General features: G+C 32.7%; 1 protein-coding gene across 1 annotated transcript in view; it reads left to right on the plus strand.

Annotated features, from left to right (window-relative positions):
- Positions 1 to 1,632: 1,632 nt before the first annotated feature.
- LOC145259204 (phosphatidylinositol-3,5-bisphosphate 3-phosphatase MTMR2-like) overlaps positions 1,633 to 26,162 on the plus strand; it is a 108,331-nt gene continuing 83,801 nt past the window's right edge. Inside the window, exon 1 of the mRNA XM_080117035.1 lies at positions 1,633 to 2,109. Within this exon, the coding sequence (XP_079973161.1) occupies positions 1,810 to 2,109 (300 nt within the window). The 5' untranslated portion in view covers positions 1,633 to 1,809. The remainder of the gene's footprint in view (positions 2,110 to 26,162) is intronic.

Below are 26,162 nucleotides of genomic sequence, written 5' to 3' on the forward strand. Positions count from 1 at the left end.
CGCTGTCCGAGCAAGGGCACTCTGACCTGCAAAATGTGCCCGGGCAGCCCCATTGGCATTCCCCGGTAAGGGTGCCTCAGGCGATTAGCAATAAACTAACTTCTTCTCAAAGAGGGAAAGCAAGACCTGGGAGGGTGGACCTTCTAGAACTGCGCAGAACTAACATTCCATCGCAAAATACACCAGGGACCAGATCATTACAAGAATGGTCTAATCTCTGTTGACTTTGGGGGCGGGGATGAAGATTAAAATCCCTAGCCAAGGTGACCCCTGGTATTATGGTGACTTGATTCTTGCTAGGAAAAACGTAGACCACCCTTAAGTAGAGTGATAAGGATGACCACAAATAGATACACACTTTTGAATGGCCTTGTGCCTGATTGATTTTATGGTTATTTTATAATTAGTGTAAAATTTTGTAAAATGAATAAATTTTTCAACGGTACATTGACACGAAAAATACAAATACACAAGAAGTGATCCAACAATTTTATTAATATAAATGTTACTATAGTAAAGAAGCTCTGTCTGAAAGAATATTGTGTTTTTTTTTGTTTTTTTTTCTGGCGTGTGCAAGGTCTGCTATCTTCATTTATTCAGCTTTGTTTGGTCACCTATTCTCCAAGGTCAGTTTGTAGTGGGGAAATCTAGCTCCCCTCAAAATGGGATATTCTGGATTGTTCTAAAAATAGCCTTGATCAAACCGGTCGTCATTCCTGTCAGGTGACAGGCAATAAGCTCATTTCTCTCTTCAATGAAAAGGTAATCCTTAGGAAGATGGCATCTTGAAACCGAACTAAACTATGCCCCAAACTGAGAGGAAGAGAAAGGGGGGGGGGAGAAAATAAAAGAATAGAAAAATATAGAAAAGGAGTGGAAAAGAAAAAGAGAAGGAAAGATATATATAGAGAGAGAAAAAAGAGAGAAGGAAAGAGAAGAGGGAGAGAAATAGAGAAAGGGGAAAGAGAAAGAGCAAAAGAAAGAGGGTAGGAGATAAGGAGAGAGGAAGAAAGAAAAAGGAGAGGCGGAAAGAAGAGAAAGAAATCGAGAGAGAAAGAAATCGAGAAAGAAATAAAGAAAGAAGAGAAAAGAGAATAAAATAGGTAAGGAAAGACAGAAAGAGGGCAGAGAGAAAAAAAGAATAGGAAAGAGAGAGGGTAGAAAAGAAAAAATAGAGAGGTAAAGAAACAAATAGAGAGAGAGTGAAAAGAGAGAGAGAGAGAGAGAGAGAGAGAGCAGGTAAGGAGTGAATGAAAGTCATATCGATAGGTAAGAAGAGAGATGGGGGAAGAGATAAACCGATCCTCTCTTGAATGAGAAGTAATCCCTAGGAGGATAGCATTGTAAAACCGAACTAAATCATACTTCACTCTAAGAGAGAGGGAGACAAATAAATAAAGAAAGAGGTGCGGAAGAGAAAGAGAGAGAGAGAGGGGGGAGGAGGGGGAGGGAGAAATAAATAAATAGAGATGGAGAGAGAAAGAGAGGAGAAAGACAGGGCGAAAAGAGAAAAGTGAATTATATATATATATATATATATATAGAGAGAGAGAGAGCGAGCGAGCGAGGTGTTTTGTGAAGGATTAATATTCAGCTGTTCCGATTTTGAGTCAACGCGAGTTAGTTCCCTTTGTTTAGTTGACTCTTCAACTTTTGCTGCCATTACAAAATGGTTCCTTTTTATCATTTTTTCACGTCTTCTTCTTAGGAAAGTCCTTTATTTTCCTGTAGTTTTTGTCATATATTTTTTTTTTTAAAGGAAACCATTCTGTCTGTTACTGTATTTTTTTTGTTGTAGTTTAGTTAACGATGGAACCACGCAGTAACGAGGATCTGTTCGATTGCGGAGTTTCCCCCGACGTTGGTGGGACGGGTCGTTCGACGACGGGTGCGAGCAGCGAATCCGTGTCCGTCTCTGATCGATCCTTGGCCCAGCAATCTCCGAGCACAAGTTCCAAGGAGAGTGCCGGATCTCCATCGAAATCGCTCTGCTCGTCCGCATCGACGTCATCCGAAAATGTTCCGGGGGCGGCGGCCGCGGCCCCGTCTTCCTGCGTCCTACCGCATCCGACAATTGCTATCCCCCCACCAGAGCCGATCACCGTCAAGGTAAGTTAATAAAAAGAGGACAAAATGAAAGAGACCGTGAAATAAATAAATAAATAATATACTTATAAACATCAACATATAGTTGGATTTCAAAAAGAATTGGGAATATTATGGTAGTTATGCACTGCAGAATACGGACTGTGCTGAAATAATAGCATTATTATTTAGAAACCCAAGATAAGTTACTCCTCGACCTACCTCGATAAGTTTTTCGTGATTTAACTTATTTTAAAGCGTTTTTTTTAAGTTTGAAACCCGAGTAGTCTTGAGCGCTTAAGTTAAAAAGAAAACAAAGATGGCGACATGAGGCTGCTACCTTTGGAGACCGAGAATCCAAAAGTTAAAAAATATTTGTAGTAATTCACACAAAAAAATAAAAATAAATAAATAAATAATAATAATCCCCTGACAATTATTGGTTGGTTTGTCTTATTTTCGAGTTTTGACCAATTCTCGGAATGTGGCATGTCCGCCATATTTGTTTTCGTTTTTAACTTAAGGCGCTCGCCTCAAACTAAAACCCTTAAAAAATTTACGCCTCAAACTAAAACCCTTCAAAAAATAAGTTAAAACTTTTACAGGTAGGTAAAAGAGTAACTTATCTTGCCTTTGGTAACATTTATTTATTAAATATTTGTTTATTGACCACTTTTTCGGTTTGTTGTTTATAGTAAAACATGCCCCATCAACCAAAATGACCGTAACATCCTCCTCAGTACATAGAATACGAATTTTCCTAATTTTCGATATAATTTTCAAGTTAAATCCAATTTTTATATCTTTTATCTATTAAATTGTTAGGTGAAAGTACAGAATATTTAACAAAGCTTCTCCCCCCCCCGCCTCCAATGGGAAGAATGGATTTCTAAATAATACGATCCCTAATTTGCACAAGTATCATAATATTCCCAATCCTTTCTGAAATCCAACTAGAAAAAAAGAAAAAAGAAAATAAAGGGCACAGAGGAAGAAAGCTTGAAAAAGGGGTCTAGGCATTAAACTCTAATAACGACCGATATTTGCTCGGTAAAAGTCTCAGTACCAACTAACTAACCTAGCTGAACATTTTCATGTTGAATTCAATTTTACGGTCTCTTTTGTTAATTAAATTGTTAAGTGAAATTACAAAATACTGTTTTTAAAAGTCCGGTGACATTTATTGGGTGAGTTTCTATCGGTATTTTGTTTTGTTTTCGATTTTTGAGTGATTATCAAGACTCCCAAAATGACAGCTTCATGTCTGCCGTTTTGTTGTCGTTTGGTGTTTTAACTCGACCTCGACACTGCTTATGTTTCAATGTGGTACCTTATCCGTGCTGAAATAATAACGTTATTATTTAGAAAGCCCTTCTTAACATGGGGAGGGTGTTTTGTACCTATTCTGGGCGGACCTGAGGAATCTTGCCCCCACCATTTTTATTTTTTTAAAATGTTTTCAGCGGATTATTATTGAATGGAGACTAGCCTACCAGATTATCAAAACAACAACAAAAAAAGTTAATATTTAAATATTTGTAGAGGTGCTCAATTTCTAATGTAACGAACGTTGTTTTTAGACCCACTCGTCGTTTTAAGGCCAAATTTCGCGAATTTAGCCTTTTTTGTAAAGTAGTTGAGACATTTTAGATTATTTTAAAAAGCGAAATTCCAAAAAAGCCAAAACTACTCTTTAAAAAAAAAAGGCTAAATTCGCGATATTTGGCCTAAAAAAAAAAAAAAAAAAAAAAAAAAAACATCGCGGATTGCGTGATCAATTTACCAGAACATTGTATTAGAAACTGAACATTCCCTGCAAATATTTAAACATTGACTTTTTCATTGTTTTTTTAGAGTGACCGCGCTATTTTTTAAATCGTGTTTCCAAGTTTAATATGTTTTTTTCTTCAATTGTAAGGTTGAAGTATAGAATAGGCACAAAACACCCTCCACTCCCCATGTTAAGAATGGCTTTTTAAGTAAGCACCTCTACAAATATTTAAATATTAACTTTTTTTTTGTTGTTTTGATAATCTGGTAGGCTAGTCTCCATTCAATAATAATCCGCTGAAAACATTTAAAAAAAATAAAAATGGTGGGGGCAAGATTCCTCAGGTCCGCCCTAATATTATTATTATTATTATTATGGGAGAGAGGGGGGTGACTTATGGATAAGAACCCTTTATAAGACTGTTATGTACTAGCAAGCGACAGTAAAATTTGAATTCGGGCAGTTTTACTACAGAAACCGAAAAACTGGTAAACAAATGTTATCAAAGGCAAGATAAGTTACCTGGATAACTTTTTGGGGTGCAAGTGCACTTATTGGTCCGCGCTATTTTTTTTTTAAATAGTATTTTCAAGTTTAATTAAATTTTAAGGTGAAAGTACAGAATAGGGTTGAAGTATAGAATAGGCACAAAACACCCTCCACTCCCCATGTTAAGAATGGCTTTTTAAGTAATTATTATTTACGCCCGGATCACTCTGCGCTAGTACCTTTTTTTTTTTTTGTTTTTTTTTTGATAATCTGGTAGACTAGTGTCCATTCGATAATAATCCGCTGAAAATATAATATATATATATATATATATATATATATATATATATATAGAAAGAGTGAGGGGGGGCAAGATTCTTCAGGTCCGCCAAAATAAGAATAAATAAAAAATCGCGTAAATTGATCAAGTAGCTCTTTTTTTTTTTTTTTTTTTTAATTCCATTACCAGACTAATCTCTGTAGTTCGATTTGAGTTGTCTCCCTTTATTTATTAAATATAGCAGATCAAAACGTTACGCCTTGCTGCGTCATAAAATGTGACTTTCTTAGTTTAAAAACCCCAACAAACTACTTGATCAATTTATTATACGTGATTTTTGAAATATGACATTTTCATTCTGTGGTGAGTACTTACTTTTCAATTCTGTTGGATTCTGGACTTGTACCAAAAAAGTAAAAAGTCCCTCCTTCCCCATGTTAAGAATGGTTTTCTTAAAACAAAAACAAATAAAAAAAAAAAATGACTTTATTATTCTTATTTACTTGCCTCCCCACGAGGGCAGATTTAGACACAAGATCGGTTTTTAATGTGAGGAAAATCCAGCTCCTCAAAAAAAGATGCACTGTGGATAAGAACAAAAAAAAAAAAATGTCTCCGTCATGAAGGATTTTTCCTCCAGCCCTCTTGCAGTTTGGATAAACCAAAATGTCAGGAATAGACAGGGATATATTTGGGGCTACACCGCTTGTAAGAATGTAATTTGATTGGCTATCAAAAATGACGTGATTATTGTAGAAGAATTTAAAAATTAAAATAAAACAATATTGAAAGCAATGTAATAAAATTCTATTGAAACAATATTAGAAAACAGAATATTTTTTATTAAATGATTTTTTTCGCACTTTTACATTATTAGGACGGAATTTCGGAAATCGTAAAACTGAATTTCACATGAAAACAATGGTATCTGCGTATTCCTCTCATCTTTAAGATGATTATATTCAAAAATTGCGAAAATCGATAAGGTAGAAAATTGTTAGGTACCTTCAACACGTGCCACAGTTCTAACACTAGGTGTGTCAGAAACTTTGTGAAAAATATTGAATAATTCGACCTCCCTGTCTTTCCAAGCTTATAACTACTCGAAAAATGTAATTTAAACCCTAATTTTTTTTTTTCAATTAAAGGAGTAAGAACCAAGGTTTCATTAAAAAACCAAAAAAAAACGTGATTTACAAAAAAAACAAAAAACGTGATTTAAAAAAAAAAAGGTTTTAAACTTCGGACTTTACAGGTAAATTTCTAAAAAAAACACTTTTTTGTTTTAAATTTGAATATATTATTTATTGATCTTTTATCTTCAATTTGTGATATATAAAACTTTGGTGAGTAAATTATTTACTTTTTAATAGACATTTGAAAATGGGGGGGGGCGTGAATTTAAAAAAAATGTTTGTCTTAAAATATTATATTCGGTTTATTGGAAAGAGCATAAAATTTCACATTGACTCTGAAAATATCGTAAAAATAGAATCAATAGAAAAATTTTGATAGATTTTTAAAGTTTAAAAATTGAAAAATACTGAACTCGTAAAATTGAATTAATTTCATTACTGTTTTTTAAAAAATAAAAATATTTCTATTACTTTTTAAACAACTTTAATAGTTTATTTTGGAAGTATGATCCATAAAGAAAATAAACGACCCACTTTTAAAAGAGAAATTACAAGTTTTTTATATTTTATTCACAGTTTCATGTTAGGGGTGTCAAAAATTCCTACAAAAATCTGATACACCGAGTGTAACACGATGTAACTGTAATTTAATATTATCATCCTAACTTTTTTACCATTTAAAAGAAGTTTCAAATAAACTGCTAATATTTAAAAAAAAAAAAAAAAAATTTTTTTTTTACAGCAGATAAAAATAATGAAAATGCGAGACAAAAATTGTATTTACATTATCAATACTTTAAAACAACGTTCCTATGTAGTGACGTTTTTTAAGCCGGAGACATACCCATGTTTGAAAAATCTAGCAAAAATCAAATAATCATATTTTCTTGAAATTTTCGATACTTATTCATTTTTAAATAAACGTACATAATAGAAAGTAGGTTTCGTTAAATATATTAGATGAAATATTTTTTTAGGTGTTCTACCCCACCCTATTCATGTTATGAAAACTAAACGAAATAAATGTAGGTCGATAAAAATTTCAACATTTTTTAAAGCTGAAAAGATCAAATAATTAAAAAATAGTTATATATATATATATATATATATATGTATAAGGAATGAAAAAATACCAGCGGTGGTTGACGTTATGTTTTGAGAAAGATAGAAAAACCGAATGAAATTATTAAAAAATCAACGTTTCGTCCTTATTTCAGAGGACATCTTCAGGATAATTGGAATAAAAAAAATAAAAATGTAAAAAAAGAAAATGTCATAGATCGTGCGAAAAATACAGTTCTTGAATCCTACCCATGTCGGGAAGGACAAACATGTCTTTTTCGCACGATCTATGACCTTTTCTTTTCTTACATTTTTATTTTTTTATTCCAATTATCCTGAAGATGTCCTCTGAAATAAGGACGAAACGTTGATTTTTTAATAATTTCATTCGGTTTTTCTATCTTTCTCAAAACGTAACGTCAACCACCGCTGGTATTTTTTCATTCCTTATACATATATATATATATATATATATGTCATTTTTTTCACTTACCCTAAAGTTGTAAATAAAATTGGACACATAATAAATAAAATATTATTATGTTTAAAAAAATAAACACTTTTTCTTGATAATTTTTTTTTCCTCGGTACTATGATTATTTGAATTACAACAAAAAAACAGAATTATAAAAAATAATTATTTTTAAAAGCTTTAAATGATATTAAATTCAAAAATATAATCATATAATAGAATATATAACTTTTGAGATAATAAAAATTGCAAATACAAAACCAACTTAAAAAAATTCATTTTGATTTGATTTAAAATGATAGAGGGCGATCTTTATTTTCTGGTGCTTTTTTTCCAAAAAAGTATGGAGGCCTGTAAGCAGCATTATCTTTAGATAAATAAGTGTCAACAGAAGATGTTAAAATTAATTATTTAATTGTAGTTCATTAAAAAAATCTACTTGTTTTACAATGTAAATATGAAAATCCAAAAACAAAAACAAAAACCGTTACTTCAATGCCCATCTATAGAAATCGACTCAGAAAATAGTAAACACACAAAATGATGTTGCTGTTATTGTGTAAGATGCTGACATTTTACACACAGCTTTGGTGGTGCCTAAAAATTATTTATCAAAGAAAATAAAAAATAGAATTTGATGAAAACGATCGTAAAACACAGGAGAATTAAAAAAAAGAGGTAATTTTCCGTTTTGGTTTAAAACAAGATGGTGGAAAATTTTCACCGCTAACACAAAGTTGTTATTTTTAATAATTTTTTTTTTTTTTTTTTTTTTTTACACAGTGATCACAACTTATCAAGGCCCGGAAGCCACTCAGGGATAAGGGTTATTGCAAGTACATTACGTTAGTGTGGAGATTTGATGAAGTGTTTACTTAAGGGGGCGGTTCATTAGGAATTTGTTAACGAAGACATCTAAGTTGTAGTCCGGTGGGAAGCAGGCAGACAGAACAGAGTTCCACAGGCGTGCAGTTCTAAGAAAGAAGCTTTGTTCATGGAATCCACGTTTTGATTTAGGCACAGATATAGAGTGGGGGAAATTTTTCACAGTGGATTCAGCTAGACGGGTGTTTTTTGTGAAAGATTGGCGAGGGGGGACCAGAGATTGGATTTTAGACGAGCACCTGCCATAATTCAGTAATATTAAGGTCATTTCGACTGCATAATTTGGAAGCTACCATTGTAATTTATTAGAATTGACAAAAACAGTCAGTTGAAACCATTTTTTTTTTTTTTTTATCTGAAAACTCCATTTATAAACTACAAAATCTTGTCCCAATTCTGTAGAAGCACCGATTTTTCTTAAATACAGAACTTTTATTGCATGGATTTTATTAAATACAGAAACAAACAAATTAACATAATTAGAAATGATATTCTCAGATACATATTAATGTATGAGGAAAAACCTGACTGGATTTTTTTTTTTTTTTTTTTTCCAACAGAAAAATAAAACCAAAACATGTATTGTATAAAAATGTATCAATATATAATCGTAAAAACATTTATTTAAAAGTCTGCGAAGGAAAATATAATTTTAATAAAACAATTTTGTTAAGGAAAGCAATATTAGATTTTTATGAAGTAAATTTCTTTTTTTTTTTTTTTTTCCGAACAAATGAATATATTTTTTTCAAATTGAAGGAAAATTGGATTTAAAAAAAAATTTTTTTTTTTTTTACTTTTTTAGAATTTGAATTGAAGTAAAATTGTGACAAAAAAAGCACAATTTTTTTCAATAATTATATTTTCTATAATAATAATTCTAGAAGTATAAGCCATGTTTAGTTTCAGAGCAGTTTCCGATGGTTCGTTGTTCTACACAAATCCTGGTGCTGAATAGTTCGCAGTAGACAGTTCTCTAGTTGGAATCCACAGAGCAAAAGATTCTTCCCGTGTTGACATGAAGAAAACATATGCAAAGCCTGTACGATGCAAATGACAAAAGTTTTTAGCAGACATGCAATACACACACAAACACAAAAAAACTGAAATTTATATAATAGATACGCTACTTACCTGGGTTCTATCCCAACCATCACTGCAATGAACAAGCACAAAAGTCTTGTAATATTCCACTTTGTCAGCAATACGAACGGCGCCAGCCAGAATTTGCTAGAAAGAAAACAATTGTTATTAGACAAATAAAAATAACCAAATTTCATAATCAAAAGCCATGAAATTATTTCTTGTTTTTTTAGGATGGACCCTTTGTGTAAATATGGTATTGTGGTGACAGATGATTATTGTCAAGAGATATTTTTTGACCAATGATAAACGATAGCCACTCTCCCTACACACTTTTTTGGGTGCATGTCTACAGTTCAACGTAAATAAAAATAAAAAATAAAGAAAAAATCTTTCATAATATACAAAACCGCCATGGAATGAAAATGTCATATTCTAAAAATCATTTTAATTGATCAAGTATTTTTATTTTTACCAAAGAAAATCAAAAATTTTATAACTAAGCAAAACAGGACTGTTTTGCATCACCATCTTTAAGAAACGAGAGTTAACTTCACAATAATTCAAACTTGCAAGATTAGCCTTGTAATGCTAACGATTTCATATTAACCGCTTAAAAATGTTTTTTTTTTTTTTTTTATGAAAGTGTATCTAGAAGTGTAAGCCATGTTTAGTTTCAGAACAGTTTCCGATGGTTAGTTGTTCTACACAAGTCCTGGAGGTGACTGGCTTGCAGTAAAGTTCTCAAGTTGGAATCCATAGAGGAAAAGATTCTCCCCATGTTGACACAAAGAAAACATGCAAAATTGCAACAGAAAGGTTTAATATTTATGGAGCAATTCTGGTTTCTGATTGGTTGGTAGCACAACGTGAATTAATTCGATTCGTCAGTTCCTAGCAGCATCGTTTATAAATAGAATCTCTTGACTGTGCGGGATCATACCCTATTATACTGCAAAAATTTTGTAACAATAATAATTAAGTAATTAAAATTAAATAATCAATACAAGGGGTGTGCAATAAGTAATGCTCCTGACCCACTTCCATAGCAGTAGAGCAACGAAACTTGGCACAGTTATTAGTCTTTCTCTACCTAGGAACCACCCAGAGTTATGCATTTCTCCCATCGTTTGATGCAGCTCTGGAGACCGTTTTTGTAGAACACCCCAGGTTGGTCCTCCAACCACGACGTGACTTCAGAAATCAAGGCTGAATCATCTGGGAAACGCTTTCCTTTCAAAAACAACTTCATGGCTGGAAAGAGGTGAAAGTCAGAGGGTGCAAGGTCAGGAGAGTAGGGAGGATGGGGGATGATTTCATAACCACATGCCCGTGCTTCTGATCTGGCAACATGCGAGTTGTGGACTGGAGCATTGGGCTATTTGGCGAATAGTAATGCGCCAATCTTCCAAAATGGCAGCCTCAACTTGGCGGACAGATGCCTCATCAATGGCAGAAGGGGGGGCGACCAGGTCTGGGAGCTGTTTCCAGACTTCCGGCCATGTTTAAATTCGCAATGTCAGCGTTTTACAAGGTCATATGGGGCATTATCACCATAAGTTTTTCATTTCATCAAAAGTTTCCTGTGGTGTGCATCCTTTCAAATACAAAACCGGATCACTGCTCGACATTCAACAGGCTCCATTTCACACCTGAATTAGTTCAAACACCTGTAAAACAGAAACCAAAATTAGTTCAGAGCTGTAATTTGCCACATAATCCGTAGAGATATAAATCATTGCACATGCAAAATTTCAGCTAGATCAGACAACTGGAAGTGGGTACGGGGCATTACTTATTGAACAACCCTCGTAATTTAAAAAAAAAATTCTTTAACAATAATTAAAAAATATATTCTTTAACAATAAGTTAAAAAAAAATTCTTTAACAATAAGTTAATTAAAAAAAATTCTTTAACAATAATTACATCATTTTCAATAGCCATTAGCCAATCAAATTTTATTCTTAGAGCTGGTATACCATCAACTATATCCCCGTATATTCCTGATATTTTTGTTTATCTAAATTACAAGAGGTTTATTTGAGTAATTGTAAGAAACTTTTTTTTTTTTTTTTTTTTTTTAGCTACTTAGTAAAATGGGTAAATTTTTACTTTCTTTATACCTTAACACTCACCTTTAAAATGACGACTTTAAAAATTTTTTTGGGTATGCTGAAAACGAATCACATTCAAATCAGGGGCAAACAAGTAGTTTTCTGGATATGAAGACATTTTTTTTCTAATGTATTAGTAAATGTCGGTGGCAATTGCCATTTTTACATAGGGAAAGGGATGTTTTGTAATGTACATGAGCATTTAATGTACTTTTTCAGTTCGCAAAAACATGCCCATCAATGAAAACATGATGAATTACATTGAATAATAAAGGTTTTAATATTCAGAAAAGTACTTGTCTGCCCCAAATTTAAATGTGATATTCGTTTTCAGCATACTCGAAAACCTACTTGACGTCATTTTAAAAGTTAGTGTTGAAGTGGAAAGAAAGTAAGATTCCGAATTGCCATAAAATTATTTTATTTTGGCTTCAGCTTTCTGTTTAGCAGAAGTCTAGCCGGTGTATACCAAATGAAAGTCCCTTATGTAATTCCAGTTTAATTTTAGAACTCTACAAAGAAAGAACAAACTAGTGTTTATTTTAAAATGCTTCATTTTTCTGATTAGTTGTATTTTTGATAAAATATGGGTGCTTATTTAGTTTGGCACTTAAAGCAATAAACAAAAACGGAGAAAAACTTTTATCATGTACCTACTTGCCACAGAATGAAGATTGCATATTCCAAAAAGCACAAAAATTGATCAGGTAATTATTTTTTAAATTTTTTTATGAAAAATAGATTTGCCATATTTTATTGACAAGTGACAGACGAGAACATGTTTTTCTAGTGAACATAAAGGGAGATAATCACTGATTTTTGACAGTTTCCATGTGTATTAGGATTTTCTTCCCATGTCCACCGATTCGTTGGACACTTATCGGGAAGATTCTTTATATATATATGGTATTAATTTGCATATGAGGGGGAGTAGCAGCTACTTGAAGAACGAATTGGAGAGAACAGTGAGTATAATTTTTAATAGCTAAGAAAGCAGAAATGTTGAGAGTAAGTGTTGTGAATTGAATTAAGAGGTTGATACAAATTGTAGAGTTTTTATAACAAAGCGCTAGGATATCTGAGGAATTTACCAGAAGGAAGTGTTTTACATCATTGAGATTAGTTCCAAGCCCTTGAGTATTTGTGGAAAAGAGCCTCAATGGAGGAGGCGATTTGATTGAGTTTTTGGGGGTGTTTTATCTGACCGTTTTTTTAATTGTCATACTGATTTATATTGGACAATTCAACCTTACATAAACAGACGTGCAGCGCCACATACTCCCTTACTCGGTAACAATTGCTGACCCTAATATAATATGTTGCGGTTTTCTTCTCTGTTACTTTCTCTTTTTGTTTTATCATCTTAGTGACTGCCGAAGAGGCAAGCATGGGTTCACAAGTATACAAAATAAACAGTGCAAGAAAAAATACAAAAATTACAAACTCTGCCAGATTCCGTAGATATCACAGTTATACTCTGGATGTGTGTGACCCCCCCCCCACACACACACACATTCTCACTTTTATAGATATACTAGCAGGCCACTCGGCATTGCCCGGTTGTAAAATATGCTTAAATATGATATTTTGATTAATACAGATATCATATTTATTATCATATTATATTGGACCCAATATATAGTAACGATTTAAAAAAAAAAGTTAAAAAAAAAAAATGACTTGTGCGCCACCACTGAGAATCGAAACCAAAACGTTTAGCTTACGATTTACTTTTTCTTTTGGCATTAATACCTGAGCTATGAAGATATATTTGCTGCAAGACTAAAAATTAAAACATGAAACAATATGTATTACGTTATGTATGCATATTCGTAATGCTGTCGTTTGACCTTCACCTGGCATATTCCATTTTCAAACTTTTACACAAAAAAATACATATAGAAAGAAGTTTGTGTTTACTATAACCTTTTCACGACAATATTATGCAAGTATAAATCATGTAGAATATCTGCATGAATATAATTACATGTAACAGTTAACTAAAGATGATCATCCCATAAGAAAACCATAAAAAAAAAATATATAGGGAATTAATTAAAATGAATGTTTAAAAGAATATGCAAATTGCAGATGTATACAATCCCACGACCCATATATAACAAAGTTGTATTTTCTTTTTAAATAAATAGAAACAAATGAAGCATGCATGGCCCCCTGTGAGTGCACAGTGAACGAGGCATAAAAAAAAATGACAAAGTTCAGTATTGCCCTAAAAATCCCCAGGGGACGTCAAATTTTGGTGAAAATGAACAAACGGTACAGTTTTAGGCCTTAACATATGTAAATTTTAGAGCTGCACGATGTAAAAAAAGAAATGGCTAAATCCATTATTTGCCCCCCCCCCCATTTAGTCCCAAAAGTCCCCAAGGCCTTAACATATTTACATTTGAGTTCAGCACCATGCAAAACTGCTAAATAGACATACACAGAAAATTTTGGACAAATATGGTAAAATAGTGTTTTTATTAGTCCTAAAAGAGCCCCGAGGGCACACCCAAGAGTTATCGTGAAGTATAAACAAACAAAATTATATAGAAATTAGTTACAACTTTTCAGAAAGTTTTATAAAAATCCAAGACCTCAATTTCTTTTTAATAAGCGCAAAAGTGTCAATTTTAGCCATGTTAACCCGAAAGGCAAATCCGTTCTGTTACATTTTTACTCATATCATGTTTAATGTTTGTGCTAAATTTCAAAAGATTCCAAAGTGTAGTTATTGAGAATAGTGCGGACGGATGAACGGACAAGGGTGAATTTACGGGTCCACCCTCCTTTTACTGGGGGGGAGGGGAGACCAAAAAGGGTTTTTAATATGAATATCAATACACCAAAAAAAAAAAAAAAATGATAGGATTATAGATAGATTTGTGTTCAAAGGTTCTTTTTAAAGAGGGATCGACTTGATTTTCCACAAATGATCTGTTTGTAATTTGCAAGTGAAAAACAAATTGATTCCTTTTTTTTTTTTCCTTTTCTTTAAGTTCACATTTAAAATATAAATTTGTATTAAAATTACCAGAATGTTAATATTTATCTTGACGAAAAACCTTTTGTTTCATGTTTACAACAAAAATATGAATAAAAATGTTTAAAGAAATATTACCTGCATTTGAAACATTGCATATATTTGAAACTAGCAGGACTCGTTAACCAGCATTACCCAGTTGATACCAGCCCCTCCCTTTTCGTAAAAGATTAAAGTATGGTTGTTGTTGGTGGCCAATCCCCAACCTCCTCATGTTAAGAACAGCTTTCGGAATAGACACCCCCAACCATCAAAAAGTACTTTTCTCTGCCAAATTTAAATGAGATTTTTTGTAATCAGCACAGTCGAAAACCAATAATAGTTGTCATGTTTTAGAAAATTGCGAAGTTAGAGCTAATGTAAAAATTTACCCGCAAAAAGAAATGTCTTCTTTATAGAGCGACACTAATCGGTTAACGTTTAATTTTGTTTTTTGTTTTTTTTTTCTTCAGCACGATTGTAATATGTAGAGACCGACAATCGGTTAATATGTTTAATTTAGTTATTTTTTTATTTTTATTTTATTTTTTTTTTTTAGCACAAGCTTCTGTAGAGAGTGACATCATATTGTATATTTTCTGGAGCATTCATTTATTTATTGCAGAAGTGGATTCTGGAATATGCGAATAGTCAGGTATCAGCCAATCAAGATGGGTGGAATTTGAGAAGGGAGAATTTATTATTTTTAAATCGAGGAAATGGAAAGATTATGTGTATGTATGTAATAACTAGTTAATAGCAGTGCAAGTACAATATCGTAGGAAAATATAGAATTTAACCCAGTCTCAACTGGTAGCGGTTGAAGCACTAAATATTCAGAGAGACGAATAGGAACTTCTTCCTTGGTGGATGTGGTGATTGTGATGGGGTTGCTCATCGGATGTGATGTAGCATTTTACTATCATGAATAAATGAAGCAGAAATGATGGTCGTAAACTACAATTAGCAATACACATGAAAAAATTTAAATAGCTTAAAATATTTCAATATTGATATATATAGAAAGAGCTTGATAAGCTAAGAAAGAATCTTTTTTAATTTTTTTTTAAATCCAATTAAAATCAAGGAAGTTATGACTATTTTATGCCCTGCATGTTTGGATATTTTCCCCTCTTTAAGACCATATGCATTTTGTCAAATATTTTGCACTACTTTTTCAGTAAAAATGCTATATCTTTGTTAAAACACAAGACAAAGCAATGAAATTTGCCATATAAGTGTATTTTTGTGCAAGGAATCTGAATATGCTATTGAAAATCTCCAGAAATGAATGGCTTCCAAATAATCTGCAGTAAATGCACATAAATATGCTGAGATTGCTTAAAAATGCCATGTATTCATTAAAAGAAAAGAAGTTAGAGAACTCAAAGTTTAGTTGTAATGCATTTTATGTGCCAAAAACTGAAATCGAAATCTAGGATTGGTTAAAAATGAATATATTGCAATATTTCTTTGGTATTATTGTAGATTAATACCTTCTGTTACCCCTCCTCCATCTGACCACCTCTCCAAAATATGTGAGTCTACCTTTATAGACAATTGCATGTGAACAACTTGAAAAACTTTAATAAAAAATAAACAAAAATTATTTTAGAATTTAATGTAAATTGATTTCTGATTTTGAATCATTCGAGCGTTTTAGGGCAGTTACCCCCCCCCTTTTTCTATGATAGATAAATCCTGGGTGTTTTGTTTGTTTGTTTTCTAAAAGGTGATTATGCGTGATTTTAAGAGGGTCTTTGTGCAATGATGAGAAGGTAGGGAGGTTGCCACTCTGACTTTATGATAGGGCTAAGGAAAATTATGTGTGAACATCCTGAAGACTTGATAAAAACAAAACAAAAACAATTTTAGAATTTAGAGTGGGGGTTGGTTTCACATAAATGTAAAATAATTCACCATTTCAAGACAATCCTAGCATTTTAGGACAGTTGACCAATTTATTTGTGGGGGATTAATCATGTGCACTTTTCTTTTAAACGTTTTTTATGCTTTTATTTTTCTTTTATTTTTTTTACATTTATGAGCTCACAGAGGAAGTTTGTTTAGTGGGGAGCTCTGCCACTTGTACTTAGTGTTATTGTTAAGGTTAAAGGTTTTAGGAGGAGGCTTGCCATTCATACCTAGGATTAGACATAGAATTAAGCGATATTTTTTTTTTTTTTTTTTTTTTTTTTGTTAAGAGGGTGTTTGATACCCATTGTGAAACTTTACAAGAATTATGACAGACAAAAATAAATGTTATTTAAAAAAGTGACGTCCCTCTAATAGAAAACATGATGCTTGGAAAAATATCAAGTATTTAAATTCTATTTAAATATAAAAAAAGAAACAAGTTTTTGCTAAAGCTGGCAAATTGTTAAAAAATTTGAATTAATGTTATTTTGATTTTTAATTACATTTAACGTCTTTTCCTACCGTTGTTATTTTTTAACTGAGCACCTCTTACAAATATTTAAATATTGATTATTTTATTTATTTTTTTAATAATCGGGTAGATTAGTTTCCATTTGATAATAATTCACTGAAACATTTTTTAAGGGACGAAAGTTAGAAGTGTAATCGTACACGTGAACCAAAACATCATATTTCAAATTTTCGCTTGTTAAAATATTTTAAAATTTACTACTACTCAATTTTTAAAAATATTTGTATGGTTGATAACAAAATAGCTCTAACTAAACATGTAAGAATTTTTTTTTTTATAACCAGATTTTCAATTAAAAAAAAATTGATTTGGAATAAAAATAAACAACAAAAACAAATGTCTGTTTACGTCATGTTATCACTGCTACTACTACTACTATCACTACTACTACTACTACAGAAGTCTTGATTCAAATTCATAACGATTTTTTCAGATATCATGTTTTTAAATTGCTACGTACCACTAGAGAAAACACTGTCCAATCATCTTTTTAACGAATAAACATAGTAAAAAGATTGTTTTATTTAATAGTGAGTGTCCAAAGAAAATTTTTTTCAAAACTTTCAATACTCATTATTTTGAAATCTTTTTTTTTTTTTTTTTTTTTGATCACAACAAAAAACGAGTGGTCACATGAATTTCGGACACTCGAAATTATTAAAAAATGCCATCTTTTTTGGCTAATTTCCAAATTTCATTAAAAAATTCTTAGCAGAAACATGGTACAAATGTTTAGAAATCAAGGGGGGGGGTTACAAAATCTTGCCAAAAATGCCGTTTTATGATGTTCACATTTTTATCACTTTATGTGCTTAAAACTCTAAAAATATATAATGTATGTTATTATTTACGAATTCATTTGAAAGTATATTCATTTCCGAACAAAACGGTGGTATTTTGAAGACTTAAAGTGCTTTGGTTTTTAAAATATGACTATTTTAGCAGAAACCCCATGAAATCTGTGATTATCCGAGCGTTTTAACGGCCATGTGTATTGCTACTACAATAGATAGTGACTGTCAGGGTAGATGTATTGAATTTATATATGGCATTTGTTGTTGCAAACCTATGGTACTTTGGTCAAGAGGGGAATTTCTGCAATCAAAATATTATATATGGAGATTAAGAATTACAAAATGAATGAATACATTTGGAAGGCTAAAAGCAACACATTTTTTTTTTTTATAAATAAATTTATTTGTTTAATTCAGATATTTTAATGATATACATCCTTGTTAATGAAAGTTTTTTTTTTTTTTTTCACTTTTTCCTGGTCCGCATGGTGTAATTCTGCAAGCAAGAGTGTTAGTCCGTAGGTCTGATAACGGTATGATTTTCAAAAAACAGTTATCAGAAGGGTGTCGCATTCGCTGTACAAAATGAATTAGTTTTTTTTTTTTTTTTAAAATCATCTCGTTATCTGACCTACGGACTAACACTCTCGCTTGCAGAATTACACCATGCAGACCAGGAAAAAGAGAGAGAGAGAAAAAAAAGACTTTCATTGACAAGGATGTATATCATCAAAATGTCAGACTTAAACAAATAAATTTGTTATATAAAAAAAACCCATTGTCTTTAGCCTTTCAAATGTATTCATTTATGCATAATTCTTAATTTGAATAAGATGCTTATTTGTGTATTGATTTAAAAAAAAAATTTATTTATTTATTTATTTTTTTTTTTTGAGTGTTATCCTTATCTTCGTAGTTTGTTCTACCTTTGGGGCCCATTGTGCAGTGAATAGAGGCGTTGAGTCTCTTCGGTTCCAGGTGAGCATTGTTTGAAGATAGTAGTTTCAGTCCTACCAAAAGTAGGCCAGAGGATTAGGTGACCAAAACCTGATGAGACAACAACTATGGAAGGCTGTAATTACTGGGGGATACAGTTACAAGACTCGGTATTCCTATTCCGTCAAGGTTAATCACCTGAAGAGGGCCAAAGGAATAGTTGACCAAAACGTGGTGAAACAACAACTATAAAGATGAGGATAACGGCGCGCGCGCGCGCGCACACACACACACACACACACACACACACACACACACACACACACACACACACACACAAATAAATTGTGAAGCCTCATCTTAAAGTATTCCAAAAAATAAAATTTGGAATAAAATGTTTATTTCAAATTAAACGTTTCAAGTGTTTAAAGTAGAGAACTTCCTGAAGCAATCGTTTACCATAAAAATAAAGTTGCTACTTAGCTTTTTTCCCCAATATTTTAAAAAATTATAATTGCACAAAGACTTTATTATGTAGTTTACCTACTAGCTTAAAAAAAAGACTGGGGTGCTTCTTCGTTATAATAGTGAAATTCGAAAATCCAAATATTGAATTTTAAGTAAAACAAATGGTATCTATTAATTGTATTAATTTTCATATCGCAATGATGAACATATCCAAAAATTACGAAAAATGATAAGGTAGAAAATTAATTATTAATGAAAATAGTTTTCGAGATATTCGCAAGTTTTGCTTACATGAATAAACTGAGCAGCGCTACATAATAGCAGGGGAGGTAATTAATTTCTGACAACTTGAAAAGATTTAAACCAATTTGGGAGAAATGAGTTATTTCCCTTGTGTTAATTTCATGTTAATTTTTTTTTTTTGAATTATGGAAATACTTGTTTCGTGTAATATTCCAGTAATATTCAATAATTGTCACATGACAATTAGGTAGATAACATTGTTTTTAGTTTAAATTTATACAACAATTAGTTATCATTGATTTTTAATAAAACTCAGTTTTTTCGACTGTCAGATTTTGCTATTATAACAAAGAAGAACCAGACTGTACACCCAAATGTGCGCAAATTCAAATTTATGGCGCCTTCTAAGCATGGGGGAGGAGCGGGCTTTGTTAATTCTTTCCTTGCTTGATTTAAAGTTTGAGTTATGTCCCTTGACAAGTCAGAAAACTGGCGATGATAGATTTCACCTATAAAATTTTTTTATTTTACTAGCATTTCGGCCTGGCATTGCCTGCGTGTTTGGAGGTGTATGTTGAGCAAAAAAAAAAAAAAAAGCGGCCAATTTTTTTAACATTGACTCCTATTATGACCCCTTAACATTTATTGTTTTAGGCTCAAATACAGGTAATTAAGTTAGATCCATGTCCAATGAACCTATATCTAAAATTTTAAATGTTTAGACCCAAAATTGTCGGAGTTTGGTATAGTTCTCAAAGGTCAAATCGTTGAACTTTGACCCCTTAACAGACAAATTTCTGGCTGTAAACCGATCACAAAGATTTTCCCAAATCTCAGTACCCTGACTATCAAATTTCGAGTCTGTAAACTTAAAATTGAGAGTTATTGCATAGGGAAATTTACACACACACACACACACACACGTTCACTTTTATAGGTACACTAGCATTTCAGCCCAGCGTTGACCAGGTGTTTTGAGGTGTATGTTGAGCAAAAAAAAAAAAAGCATTTTTTAACTTTGACCCCTGTTATGACCCCTTAACATTTATTATTTTGGACTCAGATCTAACTTAATAACTTGATTTATGTCCAAGGAACCTATATCTAAAATTTCAAGTGTTTAGACCCGAAATTGGTGGAGGAGTTTGGTAGAGTTCTTATCTGTGCCTAAACCTAAACGTAGATTCCATGAACAAAGCTTCTTTCTTAGAACTGCATGCCTATGGAATTGTCTTCCGTTTTCCTGCTTTCCGGCTGACTACAGTATGGTTGTGTTCAAGTCTAACGTAAACAAGTTTTTGATGAGCCGTTCCCTATTAGTTAACAAATTTACCGAATTTCCATTTCTAACAATTACTATATTGTCCAATTTCTACTGTACACTCTTTAACCCTTATTCTCGAGTGGCCTCTTGGCCTTGATAAGTGGTGATGCCTATGTAAAAAAAAAAAAAAAATGTCAGTGAACAGGAATAGTTTAGCTCCAACTGGCAACGATTTCCTTTATTTTCTATCTGTGCCTAAAACTAAACAAAAATTCCATGAGTAAAGTTTGTTTCTAGAACTGCCTGTCTGTGGAACACCATACTGCGGAGCTGCTTCTCAGCTAACTATAACATTGACGTTTTCAAGTCTAAATATAAACACTATTTATAAATACTGTTGTCTGATCTATTCCCTGCTTTGTTTGTTACAGCTTGTTTGACTCGTTGGTGTAATAGTCTCCATCAATCACTATTTTGATACCTCATTGCACTTGCAGCTTCTTATTCCAGTATATTCTTTCCAAGAACTGTAAGGTTGTGAAACTCTCTTCCTGCTCACTGTTTCCTCCTACCTACAGCTTTGGTCTTTACATCAAGCGGCTTCATGCCTTGTCTAGAGCGATTTTGATTAAAAAGAAAAAGTTTTAGAGTTTTCCTCTTGTATAATTAACCACTGAATTCCATCATTACTAGTCATTGCTGTGCTGTCTCACTGGCCACTTGACACTCAATAAATCCTGTCCTCGAGTGGTATTTGGATCTTGATGAGCAATGACTCATTCTCTACTCCTTCAAAAAAATGTTGGTGCCAATTCTGCTACCAAAATGGTACACTCTCTCTACATGGCTAGAAAACTTCTCACAATCTCTAGTATTCTAAATTAAATTCAGAAATTTAAAACTGGGGCTAACCTTAATCCTAGTCCCTTCTCCCAGTTATCTACCTTGATCCACCCCCTTTTTTTTATTTCCTACTAGCGAGGGGTACCCGGCGTTGCCCGGGTGTTTGGTGGGGGGGGGGTAAAAAAAAAAAAAAGTAAGTATGAGGATCGAACCCGAACCGTTGAGGCAAAGTTGTAAATTAAAGTGTGAAAAAAAAAAAAACGTGTGATGTTAACCATTGCCCCACCGCGAGATGCTAACGGAAACATGTTTGAATTTATTTAATTAGTTGGATTTAGCAGATCAAACCAAATTCCACAAATAAATAGTTGAAGATATAAAGAACTTGAAGCATAAAACCTGTTTCCAAAATCGCCGGATTTGGCATTGGATGTCCTGAGGAGTGCTGATTTGCCGAGCTCCATGAGTGGATATATGGAGAGCTTGAAACCTAAATTTTCAGAGGGGGCTACTATTTGTGACATAAGTTGCAGGGATATTATGAAGGCAGATGAGCAGCAAGATGTCTGTTCACATTATATTCAAACTTCTGCATGTCAGTTGGGAAAACAGAATCTTGGCAGTTCTGGGGAGGAAACTATTGGAGTAGAAGGCTTTCTTACACCTAGGGATCTCTACTGTGTAGGGGGTGGGATTTAGCTGGCTGTCGGGTTTGTCTGGAGTATTTACGTCGAGGGGGTACAAGTGCTTGTAGTTCGTCAAAGCATTCATCATTAAATTACTGGAGTCTGCATTGAAAAGCCTGGAAAGAGTTGATGTACCATAAAATAAGCTTCTTTCTCAGAACTGCTCATGTGTGGAACACTGTTCTACTGGCCTGCTTCCCAGTGTAATACAACATGGCAGTCTTCAAATCCAAAGTAAACAAGTTCTTGTTGAGCCGTCTCCATAAATAATCAAATTCTACCCAATTTACATCATTAATGATTATTACATTACCACCTTACATTAACCCTTATCCTCGGGTGGCCTTTGGGTCTTGATAAATGGTGACTCCCAAGTTTAAAAAAAAAAAAAATAAATAAATAAAACAACCAAACGAAACTTGGTGCATAAATATTCGAACACATAAAAACTTATTTCAAAATGACTGGATTTGGCATTAAATAATATGGGAAGGGTTGATATGCCATAAAACAATACAACCAAACCAATATCCATTCTCTTATTTTTTTTCTCCATGCAACGCATGTCCTCAACCCTCATTGGCCAGGTTTCACTTCCATACATCCTCACACTGATTACACAGGCCTGATAGACTCTTCCCTCCTCTGTTGACAATGGTAATGCTCTGCTGGTTAATAGCAGAAATTACCTGAATTTACTCCTAACTCCTACAAACATACTAGCACCTGCTCCACCTTGTGCTCCAATCGTGTTATCAAAGTAACAAAACTTGTCGGCAGCCTCCAGCAGCTTTGCCATCAAAATATATCCATTGTATTCTTTTCATATTCTTTTCTTTCCATGCAACACATGTCCTCAACCCTCACTGGTCAGGTTTCACTTTCTACTTTAGCACATTTGCCTGTGATACCCACTATTAGTAGAAATGACGCAATTGCTCAGACAGGTTGAGTTCGGTGTCGACACTGGTAACCACTACACCATGGCAACTTCCTTTCTTAATTAGATGACCTTTTTTGGCTAAGTACCTCCTTGGCGTTGTTCTGGTCAGTAACGGAGAAAATTGTTTAAGAAGGAAAAGAGAAGGGAAAAAAAAACCTTCTTGTCTTCCTCCTCCTCCTCTCCAGAAATCGCATCCTTTTTCATGTCCTTTAACTTTTCTATTTTAGTTTGAGAAAATAATTGCTTTCAATTAAGCACAGTTATTTCCAGCGTCTATAAATCGGCGTTGCATTCTGTTTAAAATCAGGCATTTTAAACTCTATCCTCCTGAGGATCATGTGGGTCAGTTTGTGTTGTCATGAGGACTGCACGTGACTATTGTAAGCCATTTAATAAAATTATTGCAGTATAGTTTTGTTATATAGATACATAAAATATTTATACATGTGCTTACGGAGTTTGAGACGATTATGTAAGGGAGATAACTTGCATCAACTAAGCAAAAATAAGTATTTTATGCAAGAGATAATTTGAGACGCTAAAAACGCTAAAATAATTGATGAAAAATTTCAAATAAAAAAAAAAAGGCCTCATCTCCACAAAAGCAAAGTCTCAGAACTAAAAATGAAAAAAAAATAATAATAATAATGCAGTTTACGAAAAATAAAAAATCATATTTAAGAGGGACAGGGGGTTTAATTTTTTTAGTAATAATAATTGCCAAAGCAGTTGACGATTTATTATTGGTTTATGATTATTAGGGCTATGACAACAGCATATTCTTTTCATTGTTTTCACTCTTGAGTATATATCCGACACAGTTAGACACAATTAATCAACCAAGAACCACATCAGTCTACATAAAAACATATAAGATATCAATGGATATATACCTGAGAATCAAAACAAGGAAAGGAATATGCTGTTGTCATGGCCCTAATGATTATTATTGTGAAATAAATTATCAATGAATTTGTTGATATTGTGAGGAAAAAAATCAAATACCTTTTCTTTTTTTAATTGTGTTATTTAATTCCATTGGTTTTCATTTTATTTAGGTAGTTTTATACATGTTTTTGTAATTAAATAGTTTTATCCCACTATCAACAAATTCTTATTACAAATGATGAACTTTTTAAAAAGAAAGTAAGAATCTTATTAAAATAATATTTTTTTTTGTCCCCTGACAAAGGAGGGAGTGGACCTAGTAATTCACTCCTGTTCTTTTGTTTGCACTTTTCTTAATAATCACGCCTTGGATTTAAAAAAAAATTTTCATGAACATTAGTCATGGTGAAAGTAAATTTTTGCCAGAATGGATTTTCCAGGATAACTCTGGTTTCTCCCTTAGAGGCCATTATAGAGGTAAAATTTCCCCCAAATTGTTCATCTGTTTGCATTTTCTCAATAACCACGCCTTGGATATTTGGAAATTTTGCACAAACATTATTCATGGTGAAAGTAAATTTTTCACTTGTAAAGAGGGACTTTGCATGTTCGGCTTGTTTTTGTTTTTTTGTTTTTTCTTTAAGTAGGTAAGCAAATTATCTTTGGTTAATTTGAAAACATCTTCATTGTTGGTTATTCGAAAGATATACAACTTTTTTATTCGCTACTAGAATTTCATATTTTGTCGTAATTAAAAATTTGTAATTATTAAGGCTAAATAACATGTCAAATTTAGGACATCCTCGGGCCAGCAAAGAACTTTGTAAACTACCTCGGCAATTTCCAGAACTATGCTCTTGTGGAGACAAGGTCTTTTTATTTTATTTGAAATTGTTTCATTGATTTTTTTTTTTTTCTTTAATTATTTTTTTATTACATTTTCACCCCAAACAAGGCACATTGCCACTTTGATGTAGGGGGCTACTATCAGGGACATAAGCTACAGGGGTACTATGTGGGGAGTTAGGCAGCAAGATGTCGGTTCACGTTACCCTTGAACTTCTGCATGTCAGTACAGTTGGGGAAGCAGGAACCCGGAAGGGAATTCCAAAGTCTAGCGATTCTGGGGAACTTTGCAAAAACGTTTAGCGGTTCTGGGGAACTTTGCAAAAATACTCCTTTTGCTTAGTTGATGTTAGTTATCTTCCTTACATAATCATCCCAAACTCCGTAAGTCCCTGTATACAAATGATTTGTGGGTATTTATGAAGGCTGATTGCAATGCCAGAAAAAAAAAATGGAATTGTGAAAGAAAAATATGAACAAGATAATGTTTGGGTTAGGAATCCTCAGAAAATCTATTTTCAAAAGATCTTTTACATATCAAATCAGAAAATATGAGGCTTATTACTGAATATTAATAAAATAAAATTTGGGATCTTTTTATTATTACATGTTACACCATCCAGGATATCTATATATTAATATGATAGTGTGCGTGTTATCTTGTGTGTCATGCTTACGTCTTTTTTTCTTCCAAGTGACTGTTTAGATCTTTAAATGCTAGAAAGCTTTCTATTCTAATAGTTTCTTCCCTCGAATTCCTTCCTGCTACCTGCTTCCCTGGCTGTACTTATATGCAGAAGTTAAACGTAACATAAACCAACAGCTTGTTAATCTTTCCTAGGCATGATCCCAAACAGTAAGTCCATTACGTCCAAGTGGCGATATACCTTGTTAGGGGGTGAATATGAGTAAAGAAAAAAAAAAAAAAAGTTGTTGGACCCCCTCCTTTCCCATCAAAAAAAAAAAAAAAAAAGAAAAAAAAAGGCCAGCATCAATTCAGTCAGAATCTTTCCTGGGTCAAGAATTAATCCAGTCAGGATCAGCACAGTGTAGTTTCCTTCTCATGTTAAGCTATGACTGAAAAATTCAATAGATTTAGGATATTTTATAAGGGGATTCTGGCGTCTGAATGGTTTGTTCTTAACACCGGTGGTTATAAATAGAATCGTCCAAATTTTTATAGTTATACCCTTTTAATATGCCAAAAATATTGCAACAAACATAAAATATGTATGCAAAAAAAATTTATTGGTATTTATGAAGGATGATAGCAATGCAGAAAAAAAAAACAGAATGATGAAACAAAGTATGAATAAAAACAAACAATCGAAGACAGTATTTGGATTATAAATCTTCACGAAATCTTTTTTACTTTTCAAAAAGTCGTGTCCATCCAGAG

This window comes from Euprymna scolopes, chromosome 34, assembly GCF_053919585.1.
Source record: "Euprymna scolopes isolate OS-2025 chromosome 34, ASM5391958v1, whole genome shotgun sequence".
Taxonomy (NCBI): Eukaryota; Metazoa; Mollusca; class Cephalopoda; order Sepiida; family Sepiolidae; genus Euprymna; species Euprymna scolopes.